Source organism: Erythranthe guttata, chromosome 3, assembly GCF_056151865.1.
Source record: "Erythranthe guttata isolate IM_541 chromosome 3, IM_541, whole genome shotgun sequence".
Taxonomy (NCBI): Eukaryota; Viridiplantae; Streptophyta; class Magnoliopsida; order Lamiales; family Phrymaceae; genus Erythranthe; species Erythranthe guttata.
The window spans coordinates 18,095,912-18,110,867 of NC_142535.1; the positions used below are offsets into that span (position 1 = coordinate 18,095,912).

Below are 14,956 nucleotides of genomic sequence, written 5' to 3' on the forward strand. Positions count from 1 at the left end.
AAAAGTCAAAAGACAAACCAAGTACATGTTGCAATTTTCTTTTACTCCCATTGAGATGGTCAACTGCAGGCTATTTCCTTCTTCTCTTTTTTTTTAATAGTGCAAGTTGCAAATTGCAATATAGTATATCCATTCAGATGATAATTATTATTAATTAAATAAATGAACCAATAATACAGTTTTCTCTTTACTTACATCTTCCACCAGCAAAGAGTTTTATTAATCTTACATGCCTGTGGCTTCAAATCTTGACTGCCTCCAATTAAATTAATAATTGAAAAATTGCACCCAAAAAAATAATATTAATATATGATTTTATTATTACAAATTTTAGTCAAATTTAATATCAAAGACTACTTGATACATTATTAAAATCACCATCTTGCTTTCTTGACATACCAACCAATAACCAACATAAAAAGTACTTGCTTTAAATTTGAACAAAGTTGTCTAAGTCTTATTTATATGGTACATACCCTTTTATAAAATTAAATGAATGTTATGGGGCTAAACTGCAATTACAATAAATTAAGATTTAATAGAATAATTTATGTTTTTTATAGGACTAAACTGCAATTACAATAAGTTTGCGGTCTATAATCAGACAAAATGCCGTCTTAATTGGAGAGATTTGAACCATGTCTTAGGGGTCCTAGTCATAATACGCGTATATAGGGAGGGAGCCCATTATATTTTTTATTTTTGCATTTTTACCCCTTTACTTTTCGGATTTTATTATTTTCTCCTTCAATTTTATTATTACCAAAAATTAAATAAGAAAAAAATAAATTTACAAAGGCAAATAATTCACAAAATCAACTGGAACCCATAAATAAAAAAATAAAAAAAAATCTGCTTCATTTATTGTAAAGATTTAATTTTTCCAGACACTCAGACATGTCACCAACTGTGAAGCTATTGCAGCAATTTTTTCTTCATTTAAATTCAATTGGACGATGGAGAATTTTCACCTAAATAAAATTTGACAAAACAGAAAAAAGAATTTAAAAAAAAAAAAAAAAAAAAAAACGCAGACCATACATATTGGCTTTTTGTCACCTACATAGGAGAAAAAGATTGAATTTTTAAATTTCAAGTATTGAACAAAAGGCTCTGGTGGGTCCCACTTGGGGGAAACATAAAATTCTAGCTTGCTTTTTCTCTATTTCTTTCTCTCGTCCTCCAGATTTTCTTGAATTCACTCATGAAATTATTTTTAGCTGTTTCAGACCAAGTTCTTGAAAATTGAATGTCCAAATATTTGATTCTTGGTGGAAGAGATATTGTCTGGGTTCTGAAGATTGGTTATTACAATAGTGTTTTTTCAAGGTATTTGATTAATATCTGTTCATGGGATTTGTTAAATCTAGTTATCAAGGAATATTCTTGCTTGATTCTATTTTGATTCTTGCTGGATTTGGATCTTGTTGGGAGTTGTAAATTGGTGATCTTTGTTTGATTCTCTTGCTGAATTTGTGTTCTTGAAAATTGGGGTAGTATGATTTACTGGACATTGTGTTGACTTGAGAGTCAACGGATCAAGCTTTCATGAATTCTTGGCTGTTTTGGTATTTTTTTTTTGACTTGTTCTAGGTCTGGTATTTCAAGATTCAGTATGATTGGATTCACAGAATCAGATTATTAGGCTGTTTTCGTAATTTGTGGTGCGAAAATGGTAGCTTTTCGATTCTAATGAAAACGAAAATGAAATTAAAAAAAAAATTGAATTATTCAATTAGAGGATTAGATTGTTTTGATATGAGTTGTTTTATACGATTGTGAAAACCGAATGTTGAATTGTTTCGATCAGCAATCTGTGTATGCATCAATTTTAGTAGTTCTGTCTGAATTCTTAAACTGTCTGAATTTAGGCAATAGTATCAATTTTCAATCACGACGACTATTATTGCCGTTTAAACGACTATCGTTTCTCGGTTCTTTTCGTAATTATCAGGTTAAATCTTCAATTTTCTCGACTTCTTTGTGGCTGTAATTGAGCTTCCAAACTTGTTTAAACCGAATGTGCAGGCTGAAATTGGATCAAATTTAATATGTGCCGTAATTGTGATGCAAAGTTTGCAAAATCAGGTGACTGTACAGAGCAGGAAAATGGGCATTCGATCGAATTAAATCCCGAGACTTGCGAGTTTTGTGGTGAAAAGAACTACATGAGCAATACGAACCAAGAGAGTTCCAGTTCTTCCACAACTCCGTCAATCAGTCCCACTCTTTCATTAAGAAGCCGTGGAAGTTCCGTTTTAAGCTACGGTACTCACATATTTTATATTTTATATTTCCCCGTCTATTCAATTTGACGTCGTTTCCTCTCTTGCTCCTTTCGCTCACGTTTTTTATATTTTCAGGTGATATGTCAGTTGATGCAGATTTTGACGACAGGTACAAAAAATCGTTTCATTCAGTCAACCGTCTGTTGAAAAATGATTATAGATAAGTTTCGTTTCCATGGCTTCAACTTCATAATTAAGATCTAATTTTTTCGTTTATTATATCAGTAGATTTGTAGATGACAACACCGCAGACAGTAGTCAAGAAGATTCTGTTTCTTCATCAAAAGGACGCCCCGATGAGTCAAACGGTTTTTCTCTAGCTGATAATGTGGTGAAAGATGAAACTAGGGATGTTAGCAAAAACATAGAAATTGTACAAACTGCAGAAGATAAAACTGCAGAGGGACCGAGTTCATATGGCGAAGAGGCATCTGAAGAAGATGCTGAATTTTGGATTCCTCCAGAACCAGAGGACGAAGATGATGATGTCATAGGGAGTGTAGCAAATTACGACGATGATTACGACGATGAGGGTGGTGATGGTGGGGCCTACTGGTCGAAACCGAGTTCTTTAAGCAGCTTTGGAGAAGAAGGCAGCGGAAGTGGAAGTTACAAGTTCAAAGAAGAAAAAGTCAAGAAAATGGAAGATGTTAAAAACGGAAAATTCAGGGCGCTCGTTAGTCAACTAATGAAATCGGTGGGCGTGGAATCTTCCAGAAACTTGTGGGTCGATATAGTGACCTCTTTGTCGTGGGAAGCTGCTACTTTTGTCAAGCCCGATGCAACCGAAGGTGCTGCTATGGATCCTGATGGTTATGTCAAGATTAAATGTGTTGCAACTGGTTCTAGCACACAAAGGTAATAATCGTAATTTTTTTTTTGGGTTCGATGCCTCGAAAACGGGTTTTCTTTTAAAGGGCAATTTTTAATTTCGACGTATATTACAATTATGTAGTCAACTCATCAAAGGGCTGGTCTTCAAAAAGCACGCTGCTCACAAACACATGGCAACAAAGTACAAAAATCCAAGATTGCTGCTGATTCATGGCTCACTCGACCTTTCGTCTGGTGGTTTTTCATCTTTCCATTCTATACAGCAGGTGAAAATGAGAAATAAGAATCTCTCGTTTAGACTTGAACATAAGGGACATCAATTTGTATTTTTTAATCATATTTTTATTTTTGGTGTTTTGACAGGATAAAGACAACTTGAAATCTATTACTGACATGATAGACACGTACCATCCTAACGTGATCTTAGTCGAGAAATCAGTGTCTCGCGACATTCAAGAATCCATTGTTGCGAAAGGAATAACACTAGTCATTGATATGAAGCTACACCGTTTGGAGAGAGTCGCTCGTTGCATTGGCTCACCTATCTTGGCCGCATCCGGGGTTGCGATTGGTCAGAAACTTAGACAGTGTGATTCCTTTCGTATCGAAAAGTTTGTTGAAGAACTTGCGGGCCCCGCAGAGGGCGGGAAAAAACAGAGTAAAACATTAATGTTCCTTGAGGGTGCCCCTACTCGCCTTGGATGTACCGTAAGTTTTGTTTTTTCTCCGCCTAATGTATAATAAATTTTCACGAGGAAAAAAATTGTATTTTGGTTGGTGAACTCGATTATTTATAATGCGCAGATTCTGCTTATGGGAGCTAATAGCGACGAATTGAAGAGAATTAAATGCGTAGTGAGGTGCGCGGTTGTAATGGCATATCATTTGATGCTCGAGACTTTTTTCCTTTTGGATCAGACCGCAATGCTTTCCACAATTTCGCCCACTGAGGTAGTGGATTTAGTAATTACTAATGACAAATCGAGATTGGCTGAAACCGATGAGTCGACACTTGATATTTCAATTTCGAATGGATTCCATGAAACTGAATCATCCGAAGAAAGTCCTTCATTGTCGTTCGAGGTGTGTGATCCAGCAACTTTTCCGGGTTTGTCTATTTCCACAACCATTCAAAAAGTTATGAACGACAGCTTTCCAGAGGCTGTAAATCACCGTGAGGAAGAAAATTTGCTTCACGCTGAGGTGGCTGAATCTTCGGATGCAGGAAAGAATCTTAGTGATGACGGCGAAGAGAGAATGCAGAGCAAAGATAATATCAATTCGGTTTTGGATTCCGAGAGTATTTTGGTTTTGATGTCGAGCCGAAATGCTTCGAGGGGGACTATTTGTGAGAGCAGTCACTTTTCGCATATCAAGTTTTACCGAAGTTTCGATGTTCCTCTCGGAAAGTTTTTGCAGGATAATTTACTCAATCAGGTATATTCTTTTTCTTTTTTTCTTTTTTATTTTTTAATTATAAAGAAAAATATAAAAATCGAAGTGGTTATTTCTATATATGCAGAGGCTACAGTGTAAGACTTGTGATGAACCATCGGACGCACACATTTTCTACTACGCACATCATAACGAACAACTTACGATCCAAGTTAGAAGACTCCCTGCAGAAAAAACTTTGTTGGGGGAAAATGAAGGGAAGCTTTGGATGTGGAGTCGATGCGGTAAATGTAAGAACAAAGATGGAACCTCGAAATCCACGAAAAGGGTATTATTGTCAACTGCTGCACGTGGTTTTTCGTTTGGCAAGTTCTTGGAACTCAGTTTTTCGAGCCACTCTGCTTTACATAGTTTATCCAGTTGCGGTCATTCTTTCCATAAAGATTTCCTCTACTTCTTCGGGTACGTCATATTTCTACATCCTTCATTTATTTATTTTCTATGTTGTTTTTATTTATTAAAAATAAGTAAATACGCAGATTAGGACCGATGGTTGCAATGTTCAAGTACTCTCCAGTTGTGACTTATTCAGTGTCGCTGCCACCTCAGGAGATGGAGTTTAACTCTTCGTTCAGAGGAGATTTTCTAAAGAACGATTCCGAGAATGTATGCATCTGATTAATTAATTATAGACATATAATCCATATTCGTGTTTTTTTATTTATTTTTATTTTTTATTTTTTTATTTCGACTGATTTTCATTGTTTTCTTCTTTGTTAAGGTGTACTCGAGAGGTATTTCGATGTTTCTTGAGATTGAAAAATCTTTGACAAATTTAGGAGATCGATATGTAAAGGGTTCGAGTAAGGAATTTTCTGCTATTGTCGAGATGCTCAAACAAGAAAAGGCTCAATTCGAGGTTCGATTGTTTATGCTCGAACTTAAGTGTTTTTTTTTCTTTTATTCTTTTTTAATTTAAAAAGAAAGTTGGCCTTATAAATGATATGCAACCGAATCAAAAGGGAAATGAAAGCCTTGACCAAGACCACTCTTTTAGATCTTATTACATCCTAAAAAGACGCGAGATTCAACATCCTCTTGAATAACAGCCGTGCAAATGTGTTTATTATTAGGTTGAGATTCAGAATGTGAAGAATGCAAGTGAAGATAATGCTGTGTGGAACCTTCTAAGCCTAAATCGACTGCGCTTGGATCTTCTTCTAGAATCTTGTACGTGGGACCACAGACTACACGCACTGCTCTCCTCGGATCTCAATACCATGAACCCCAATCCCGAAACCGAAATTAATCCCAATACATCTTCAGACAGCAAAAGTCATCCAACCGAAGGAATTCGTGTTGAAGAAAATGGATCGGATCAAGATTTCTTGATTAAACCCACTTCAGAAGATCTTGATCCAACGGTTGAGGTTTATCCATCATCATCTGTGGCGCTTTCTGCGTTGAGGAATTCCGAAAACGACAAGAGTTGGATCTGGGCCCCGTTTGCAGAAATCCGAAGGGAATATATAGAGGATCTACGAAAAGGGTACCTGCCGAAATTCGAATTCTACAAAAGCTTCGAAGAGGAGTCGACTTCTCGAAAGCTGATTTCCGACGAGGGTTCAAGAATGCACATTCCTCTTGGTCTTGATGACTACATAGTGTCCGATTACGAAGATGAATTCTCGAGCATAATAGCTTGTGCGTTGACTTTACTGAAAGACGCAAAGGAAGAAGACGACCTAAAGTCAAACGAGGGCTCTCAAAACCTACCGAGATTATTCTCGTTGAATTCTCCCAATTGGTCCTCGTTCGGTTCGTTGGATTCCGAAAGCAGCAGCCAGTCTCCACCTGCCAATTCGTTGAACTCGAATAGCTTCGACGGTTTGGATTTGTTGGAGTCTTTGGTTTCTTACGGTGCAAGCCATCCGGAAGTTTCTATGGGGCCCGGTAAAAATCGTAAATACTCGGTTGTGTGTGTCTACGAGGCCCCGTTTCGCGAGCTGAGGGACAGGTGTTGCCCTTCGGAAGAAGAGTATATTGCCTCTTTGAGCCGTTGTAAGAACTGGGACGCTAAAGGCGGAAAGAGTAAATCGTTCTTTGCGAAAACTTTGGACGATCGGTTTATTATTAAGGAGATTAAGAGGACTGAATTTGATTCGTTTATGAAATTCGCCACGAGTTATTTCGAGTATATGAATCAGTGCTATCAGCATGGAAATCAGACGTGCCTTGCTAAAATCGTGGGCATTTATCAGGTTAATTATATCTTCTATCTACTTTTCTGCATATTTTTTTCGGTCTGTAAATTTACTAGGTAAGAAAATTACCCTCCAAGTAAAAATTATGCTTACAAATAAGTAATAACCTCTTAGGGTAATTTGGTCTATAAATAGACTCAGAAAGGGCAAAAATGACATTTTTGAGGAATATTCCATGGAATAAAAAAGATTCCGTCAAGATACACATCATAAGGGTGACTGTGCAAGACAAGAACATACCTTGGGATTTTTCGTTATTACACAAAAACGAGGGGCATTTTGGTAATTAGGCCTTACCTTGGGGGAATTTTCGTAATTTACATTTTTTTTCTTCTTTTCTTAAGGTTGTAACAAGAGGAACGAAGAATGGGAGGGAAACAAGGCATGATTTACTGGTGATGGAGAATCTTTCGTTTGGTCATCAAATAGCAAGACAATATGATCTCAAAGGGGCACTATACGCTCGATTTAGTACAGCTGGCGATGGTTCGGGTGATGTTCTTTTGGATCAGAATTTTGTGAACGATATGAATGTTTCGCCTCTTTACGTCAGTAGAAAATCGAAACGGACTCTGCAAAGGGCTGTTTATAACGATACTCTTTTCCTCAACGTGAGTGATCTCTCTAAATAAAAAATCTTTTCTTTTAGTACTTGCATATATTAGGGGTAACAATTCTTTTTTCTTTTTTTTTCTCGGCAGTCGATTAATGTGATGGATTATTCTCTACTCGTGGGAGTGGACATTCAAAAACGTGAATTGGTATGTGGCATTATTGATTACGTTAGGCAATATACATGGGATAAGCAGCTCGAGAATTGGGTGAAATCTTCGCTTGTTCTTCCGAAGAATCAATTGCCGACTATTGTATCGCCTAAAGAATATAAAAAAAGATTCAGAAAATTCATCGACACGCATTTCTTGAGTGTTCCGGATCATTGGTGTTCTAGAAGATCCTCCAACCCTTGCAAACTTTGTGGGCCCGCCCCGGATCCTTCGAGTGCCATAAAATCGGTCAGTCAAGATGAAGATAGTGAACAAAATGGATCCTCGGTTTGAGATTTATGGTACCGTATTAATATTTTTTATTACATTATTTATGTATAGTCGATCGTCGTTCATCGAAGTATGATTGTGTTGCTCCCCCCCTCTCATCGTGCTATATTTTTTTTAAGTCTTTGAGGGTATTTTGATATTATACGAACAAACATATTTTTAGGCTGCACATATTCGTCGTATTTTATATCTTCTACCGTGTAAAGAAACATAAGGGTACGATTCGTATTGATATTTGCGATTGAAAGAAAATGTAATTTGCATATCCATTTTTTTTTTCCTACAGGCTATGAATTGTGTTTGTGTGTGTGTTTTGATAATCAAATGTGAGAAAGACATACCTGATTCTGTTATTGCCAAATGCCATTGTTCTTGAGCAAAAACCTAGGATCTTGTTTGGGATAAAATATTTGTGGATTAGGGTTTCTTGAAATGAAAATGGTATATATATATATATATATATATATATATATATATATATATATATATATATATATATATATATATATATATATGATATTCAAAAAGTTGAAGCTTTTGCATTTAATCTGGGCACGGTTTTCCTGTGTTGCATTTTGTGGTGATTGATATATTTATTCAGCTGAATATGTGGCGCCATTGTTGACCAGGACACCTTGTTATTACATAATACTACTCTCTCTATTTTTTTTTTAAATAATATTTATTTTTACAAGTGACGTCATGAAATAAATTACAAGAATCAAGATCAATTTTTCTTTTTATTTTTTTTATGTTTTACAAGAAATGATAATAAAATTGCAAAAAATTAACTTTGGCAAATTACAAATAGCAACCACACAAAGGATACCTTTCTTGCAGTGAACTAAAGAAAACTAAAAAAGAAAATAACTAAGGCAAGGAATTTTTCTTCCCTAGCATCTCAACAAGGAATCTCCTTTTGCAAGCTCACCTATATCAATATGTATCTATCACAGTTATACATATACATACATATATATATATATACATATATATATATATATATATATATATATATATATATATATATATATATACTCATCAAACTATTCTGACGTTTATAACCGAACTCGACCGACACCATTCACTATGTCGAATAACACCTTTCAACACCTCACCGACCACAACAACATTTACTACGACATATCACACAATCAAGAAAACTACGAATTGTACGATCAAGAAGACGAAGAAGATTACGAAGACGCACAAAACTCCAACTACATATACATAGTCAACACAATCCTAAACGGGACCGCCCGTCTCAACATTCTGTTACCAACCGCCACGATCCTCTCCTTCACCATCTTCGCCCCGTTACTAACAAACGACGGCAAATGCACCGCCCTCGACAGGTGGCAGATGGGAATATTCCTCGCTCTCTTAGCCACTTCGTGCGTGTTCTTCTCATTAACTGACAGCTTCAAAACGGGCACGGGGAGATTGTACTACGGTGTGGCGACACTAAGCGGGATAAGGACTTTTGGAGGAGGGAGAAGAGTCGGACCTTGTGTGCCGTCGGATTACAAGCTGAGGTGGCGCGATCTCTTCCACTCGTCGCTTTCCTTGATTGCCCTTCTCACGTTCGCTCTGTTTCACAACGATGTATTGAGCTGTTATCGTCTGGTTTTGCCGAGAAAGTTCATCAACACAGTCCCACTCGCGATAGGGTTCGTTATAAGTGTGCTCTTTGTCTTGTTTCCTTCCACAAGAAGTGGAATTGGTTATCCTTTCTTGCTTCAGAGTGATGCTTTACACATCAGAAATTGAATTTAAAAAAAAAAGAATCTCTTGTATAAAATGTAACTATATCATTATTGTAATTTGCAAAGAGGAATGAACTAATATTAATAAAGACGAAAAAATTAATACAAGTACGAGATATTTCAAGTACAATGACAACGAAGCGGAACCGAAACGCCCGAGGGTTTTCTCCTCTCTCGTGTGACAGCTTCTTTGATAATCGGCAGTTTTTGATAAACCTTTTTCCAAATGTAATTTACAGCACCGTCGAGATTTGCTGGACCAATGCCCCCTGGATGACCGTTTTCGTACTGAAAGATTCGTTGAACCTTTGCCATATTCTTACGAAACTTATCCTTTTGTTCATTGGAATAGCTTCGAAGATGGCTCACGAGCCAATCGGGCTTCATCGCATCACTAACTGAGACGAAAACGGAAAATTCTAAATAGTCAACCATTCCCTCAAACGGGAGCTCCACACTGTCACTAACAATTACTGGTATACAGAGACTTTGAATGGCGTCGAAAAGTCTACAAGAAGTAGGTGTATCGCCAGCTGGATGTAAGCAGAACTCTGATGACCTCATTCCCTTTATTGACTGCTCTTTTCCGGTGGCGTTTGGGAACCCTTCTTCTATAATAACTCCATCTTCGTTGACCAATAAATCCCACAATTTTTCTCGAACAAGTCCAGTCTGTAGATAACAATAAAATTAGAAAGCAAATATAACGTTTTGAAGAAAAATCGCATGTTCAGCAATACGAACCCGATGCCTATGCTTAGCTCCTTTGAAGTAAAGAAGGGTGTGCCGTTTCTTGTTTTCTGATATGCGAAGCGTGGGAAGTAAATGTGTGTACGGGACTATTACATCTTTCAATAGCGAAACTTGAGTGTGATGTATCGTGAGATCGGATGAGCTGTCATTGGATGTTTTAGAGTCGAGCCTGTACCACCCACCGAAATCCACAACCAGAAGAACTGCAGGGGCGATCTCGTCTTTTACATGCCACATCGCAACGGGGTCTGCCAAAGAATGCTTCAAGTTTTAGCATAACCTGACAATCCAGACACTTAAGATATAAGCTACTCCCATTTTTGGCAGTTCACTTTATCACTTAACACAATTTCTCCAAACATGTAAACGACTTTTTATTACTCGATTTTTTTGACTCGTTCCCTTATTCTCCACCGTAAACGGGAGTTAGTTCCATACCGAACATTCGTAAACTATCATGTATTACCTAACTGTGCATGTACATTATCACATTGTATGTATGTTATAATTCTTCAATAACAATGACCCAAAGGATAAAACAAATTACCTGTAACAACAAAAACATGATCTCTGCCGCCGGACTTCCGCCAAGCTTCCGACTTTTTAACCAAATCAACCACCATCTTCTGCCTCGTATAATCCTCATTCTCCTCAACCCTCTTTCTAAACACACTTTTATTAATAATCAACTGCAACTCAGCACTCAATGTAGCGAAAAACGGCACGAAAACCACATCGGCCTCCTTCGAATCCACAACCCTTTTCACAAAAGACTCTCTTTTCAGCTCATCAGGGGCCAACAAATCCCCCAAGATCCAGTACTCCGCGCTGTACTGTTTAATGATGGGGTTTTCAGGATATGGAAGGGATTTTGGGGAAAGTTTGGGCAAAAGGGTAATTCTAATTTCGTTGTCTACTTCACTGCCAACCCTAGTATCGGAGGTCAAGGCCCAGTATTTTTCTAAGAGGCCGTAGTTGAGGGATCTGGGGAGGGGTGAAACGTAGACTCTGATGGGATTATGTGCGGCGGTGAGGGGGTTCGTCGGAGTTGGTAGAGGCGGCGGAGTGGTGGTGGAATGGAGGTAGAAGAAAGTTAGGGAGAGGAGGGAGAGGAGTGTTAGAATGAGGAAGAGGGGTGGGGTTTTGGGTGCCATTGTTGTAGATCTGTTGCTCTGATTTGTGTTTATGTGTGGAATGAAGATCTAGTGTGTGTGTGTGTGTGTGTGTGTGTGTGTGTGTGTGTGTGTGTGTGTGTGTGTGTGTGTGAGAGAGAGAGAGAGAGAGTAGAACTACAGAGAATCCGCCGGAATAACTAAGGACACAAAACGGAAAAAATCGATCAAAGAAAAGTTTCTGATTCAAAGATGAATGTAGAAATAAAATTGGGGAAATTACAGTTTTCACCCTTCAAATTTGCACCGATTTCAATTTTGGTCCTCTATGTTCATTAAAAACACATTTGGTCCTCATATTCCAATAATTTAACATTTTTGTCAATTTCCGTCAATTTACCGTTAGTCCGTTAGTTAAGGCAGTGATTGGCAAACGCTGGATTCCGCTATTTTTAACTGGAGATTGACGGAAAGGAAATGACTAAAATTGTTGAATTTTTGAAACATAAATGACCAAATGTATTTTTTGTAAACATGGGGACCAAATATGAAGTCCGTGCAAACCTGAGGGGTGAAAACTGTATTTTTCCAATTTTAAGCTTGTTAGAAAACTAATCACAATGACACTTGTTCCAAGGTGATTCTTTCTGTCTCTTCTGATCCAACCAAGATTAGACCATCATCAAGTTCATAAAGTCTTGTAATAAAGGAAAACTGAGTAAAATTATTAAATGGATCAATCAAAGGGCTACTTAGGCTATAAACCATTTCCATGCACTAAAACAAAAAATCGAAAGATCAAGCGGCTAAACGCCACGAAAGTAGAATCCGCGATTACAAAAACAAAAAAAGAAATATAATAGCTATAAACAGACATTTCGAATCTTGAATTTTTCTCGACATTGTCATGAATGCTTCAAATACTCGATGCAGAAGAAAAAAAGAGAGAGAGAAGAGGATAATGCTATTCAAACTCCCGTTTTTTAACGGTCCAAGAGTTGTTCGTCGAAATTCCAGTCTCTGACAATGTCCCTTCTAACGGCGTGGCTTCTGACAAGGCGTGGGGCCCCCGTGACACCGTTACCAGGAATTGTAGGGTGGGGCATTACCTTCGACGAAGTAATCCCGGAATTAGGTCTAAGATGTGGGAGTGAAGTTTTTCTTGCCAAGCAATTGGCAATAGCCGAGCATCTTCCTTCATTGTCTGAACTCGATACCGAGTAGCTTCTGAACGAATGTGACGGGCTTTCTACACCGTGACATACCAGACATGCCAGACTCATTTTTGTCGCCACTGTCAAAACGCAATTCGTCTGTTTAATTAAAGTGTAAGAAGAAAAAACATTATAGCATCACTATCGATAGAAACAATTGAAGGTAATAAAAAACGAGTCGGGAATATGTATATGGTCTTGATACTATACAACCTTCACGAAAGGACAGGCGATTTGATTTTAAGCCAACCATTTCCTCCGTTCATAAGGGCACGTAACGGGAATAAGGTAAAAATGGAGAAACGAAAATACGAACTCGTGTAGAGAAAACAAAAAACCACAGAATATATAAGAATTTTTACATATATATTTTTCTTCGAAGATTCATTGCCAACGTTGTCAAAGGTCAACTCGTTTCGCCGACATACAAAATAAAACGGGCTATATCTATAAATTGAAATATTTTTCCGTTTGATGTTAACAGATGCAGGTTCCGCCATTAAAGAAGTAGTTATATCCGATAAAAACCAAAAACTCTTCAGTCCGGAATAAGAAAGAGAAAGCTGGAAATTTCATACGTATCGCAAACATTAACTAATTCCTCGAATTTGTCGATTTTCAGCAACATCTTTAATTACGTCTTCAATACGCCCCCAATTAATTAGACCGAAACATTAACAATAACATTGAATACATTTTAGCACATTATTATTATTATTCAGGTACAAACAGCTGGATTTTTTTATTTTTTTTTTACCAACAAACCGAAGAACATAGCAATTTTCATAAGAAGCCATAAAATATTTATCTTAAATGCCTTCACCATAAAGTTAATCCATTAACACATTTTTTCTCAACATGATCAAAAAAAAAATTAAAAAAAAATAAATAAAAATAATAATAATAATAATAATAAGCAAAGATATTTAACAGAATCAACAAATTGCTCCATAACTGTCAAAATTAAACAAAAACCAGACGCAATTAACAAAATTAAACACGAAATCAGATGCTATTTAATAATTGAAACAAGACGACAACAGAAAGAACAATTGATTAAGAAATCAATCAATTGGAAAACTAATAAATAATAATAATAATAATAATAAAGGGATCTGATAGACAAACCTAAATAACTGTAATGAATTACGAAGTTATCGCGTGATGAGTGGTAGGGTTGATGATTCCTGGGAGCTTTGAATCTCGAAAAGAAGCATCTTTTGGTTTAACAGTGCTTATATATATATATATGGTTTCTGCGTCAGATAGAGAGAGAGAGAGAGAGAGAGAGAGAGAGAGAGAGAGAGAGAAGTGTCGCCCACGCGCCCCTCAAATAATCTCTTTACATAATTGTGTATTAACAGATGGGGCTGATGGGCTGATTGTTCTTTGTTTCTTCTTGTAAAGGTAATATAATATAATGTTGATTACAATAATGTTTTATATAATAATAATTAATAATTATACCATCGATTACAATGTAGTGTCTATATAATAAATTAATAATTATATGTACAAAGAATACCATCAATTGCAACATTTTCTTTTGGTGTATAATATGTATACATACACATACATACATACTACACAAATCTAAATTTGGTTTAGTGTATATTTTAATGGTTTGTTTATACTACATTTAATTTCACTTTAATTTATAAAAAAATAAATAGAAAATAATTAATTGCATGTAAAATAGAAATATGGGCTTTTTCGAATTGGTGAACTCAAAAATCAGTTTGGGCTGCTAACTAGAAGTTAGAACACCGGAATTCGAATTGCTTTTAAAGCCCAAACATATACTTTATAACTTCAAAGAATCGTTATTATTATTTTATTTTGGCTTTTGAATTGGTAAAGGGGGAGACAAACGACGTCGTTTCAAGACCAACCAACAAAAAAACATGCAATAAATGAACACTTGTTTTAGGTGTTGAATTAATGTTGGCTAGGGTTTCATTTTCCAGAAGGGGCCTCTCTTCAACTTGAAGGCCACATGTACAACATCAGAAGCCTTGAGTACCATCATTCCACTTTCCCAATTTTTTTTGCAGTGTCAGAAATCTGAATGAACTTTTGACTTCAACTAATTCACTCTGAATTTTTTTATTTATTTTAATTATTATTAATTTTCCAAGAATAAAAATACAATTTCCAACTACATATGCCAGCAAAAATGTCATGTTTAAAGGCTTTTTTTCTCAATAAAAAGTCAAGCAAAAATTCATGCATATATATTTATTATAGCTTCCAAAGACTACTTGACTAATTCTCC

General features: G+C 36.4%; 4 protein-coding genes across 10 annotated transcripts; 2 read left to right on the plus strand and 2 right to left on the minus strand.

Annotated features, from left to right (window-relative positions):
* The first annotated feature begins 866 nt into the window (after positions 1–866).
* On the plus strand, positions 867–8,099 carry FAB1D (FORMS APLOID AND BINUCLEATE CELLS 1A). Of its 6 annotated transcripts, none has more exons than XM_012999376.2 (13): positions 867–1,329; positions 2,029–2,250; positions 2,364–2,397; positions 2,517–3,146; positions 3,244–3,388; positions 3,486–3,830; positions 3,927–4,559; positions 4,645–4,979; positions 5,057–5,183; positions 5,299–5,436; positions 5,651–6,778; positions 7,126–7,392; positions 7,483–8,099. In XM_012999376.2, the coding sequence occupies exons 2-13, from the start codon at positions 2,052–2,054 to the stop codon at positions 7,837–7,839; spliced, it is 4,338 nt and encodes a 1,445-aa protein (XP_012854830.2). In that variant the 5' UTR covers positions 867–1,329; positions 2,029–2,051; the 3' UTR covers positions 7,840–8,099. The 6 variants fall into 6 exon arrangements, with proteins under 6 accessions (XP_012854830.2, XP_012854829.2, XP_012854835.2 ...); XM_012999375.2 differs by having other exon boundaries at positions 974–1,329; positions 2,514–3,146; XM_012999381.2 differs by having other exon boundaries at positions 1,067–1,329; positions 2,076–2,250; positions 2,514–3,146.
* An 826-nt stretch (positions 8,100–8,925) lies between these two features.
* Positions 8,926–9,606, plus strand: LOC105974209 (protein DMP7). The gene has a single exon (XM_012999274.2). It carries the CDS (start codon positions 8,926–8,928, stop codon positions 9,604–9,606), a length of 681 nt encoding a protein of 226 aa, XP_012854728.2.
* Position 9,607: 1 nt separating this feature from the next.
* Positions 9,608–11,706, minus strand: LOC105974446 (Exostosin family protein). The gene is made up of 3 exons (XM_012999551.2): positions 10,903–11,706; positions 10,347–10,603; positions 9,608–10,274 (listed from the first exon to the last, which is right to left on the minus strand). Exons 1-3 carry the CDS (start codon positions 11,507–11,509, stop codon positions 9,723–9,725), a joined length of 1,416 nt encoding a protein of 471 aa, XP_012855005.2. The 5' UTR covers positions 11,510–11,706; the 3' UTR covers positions 9,608–9,722.
* A 513-nt stretch (positions 11,707–12,219) lies between these two features.
* On the minus strand, positions 12,220–13,954 carry LOC105974220 (PyrD). 2 transcript variants are annotated; one of them, XM_012999285.2, is made up of 2 exons: positions 13,810–13,954; positions 12,220–12,761 (listed from the first exon to the last, which is right to left on the minus strand). In XM_012999285.2, exon 2 carries the CDS (start codon positions 12,748–12,750, stop codon positions 12,451–12,453), a length of 300 nt encoding a protein of 99 aa, XP_012854739.1. In that variant the 5' UTR covers positions 12,751–12,761; positions 13,810–13,954; the 3' UTR covers positions 12,220–12,450. The 2 variants fall into 2 exon arrangements, with proteins under 2 accessions (XP_012854739.1, XP_012854740.1); XM_012999286.2 differs by having other exon boundaries at positions 12,220–12,780; positions 13,810–13,948.
* Between the last annotated feature and the right edge of the window lie 1,002 nt (positions 13,955–14,956).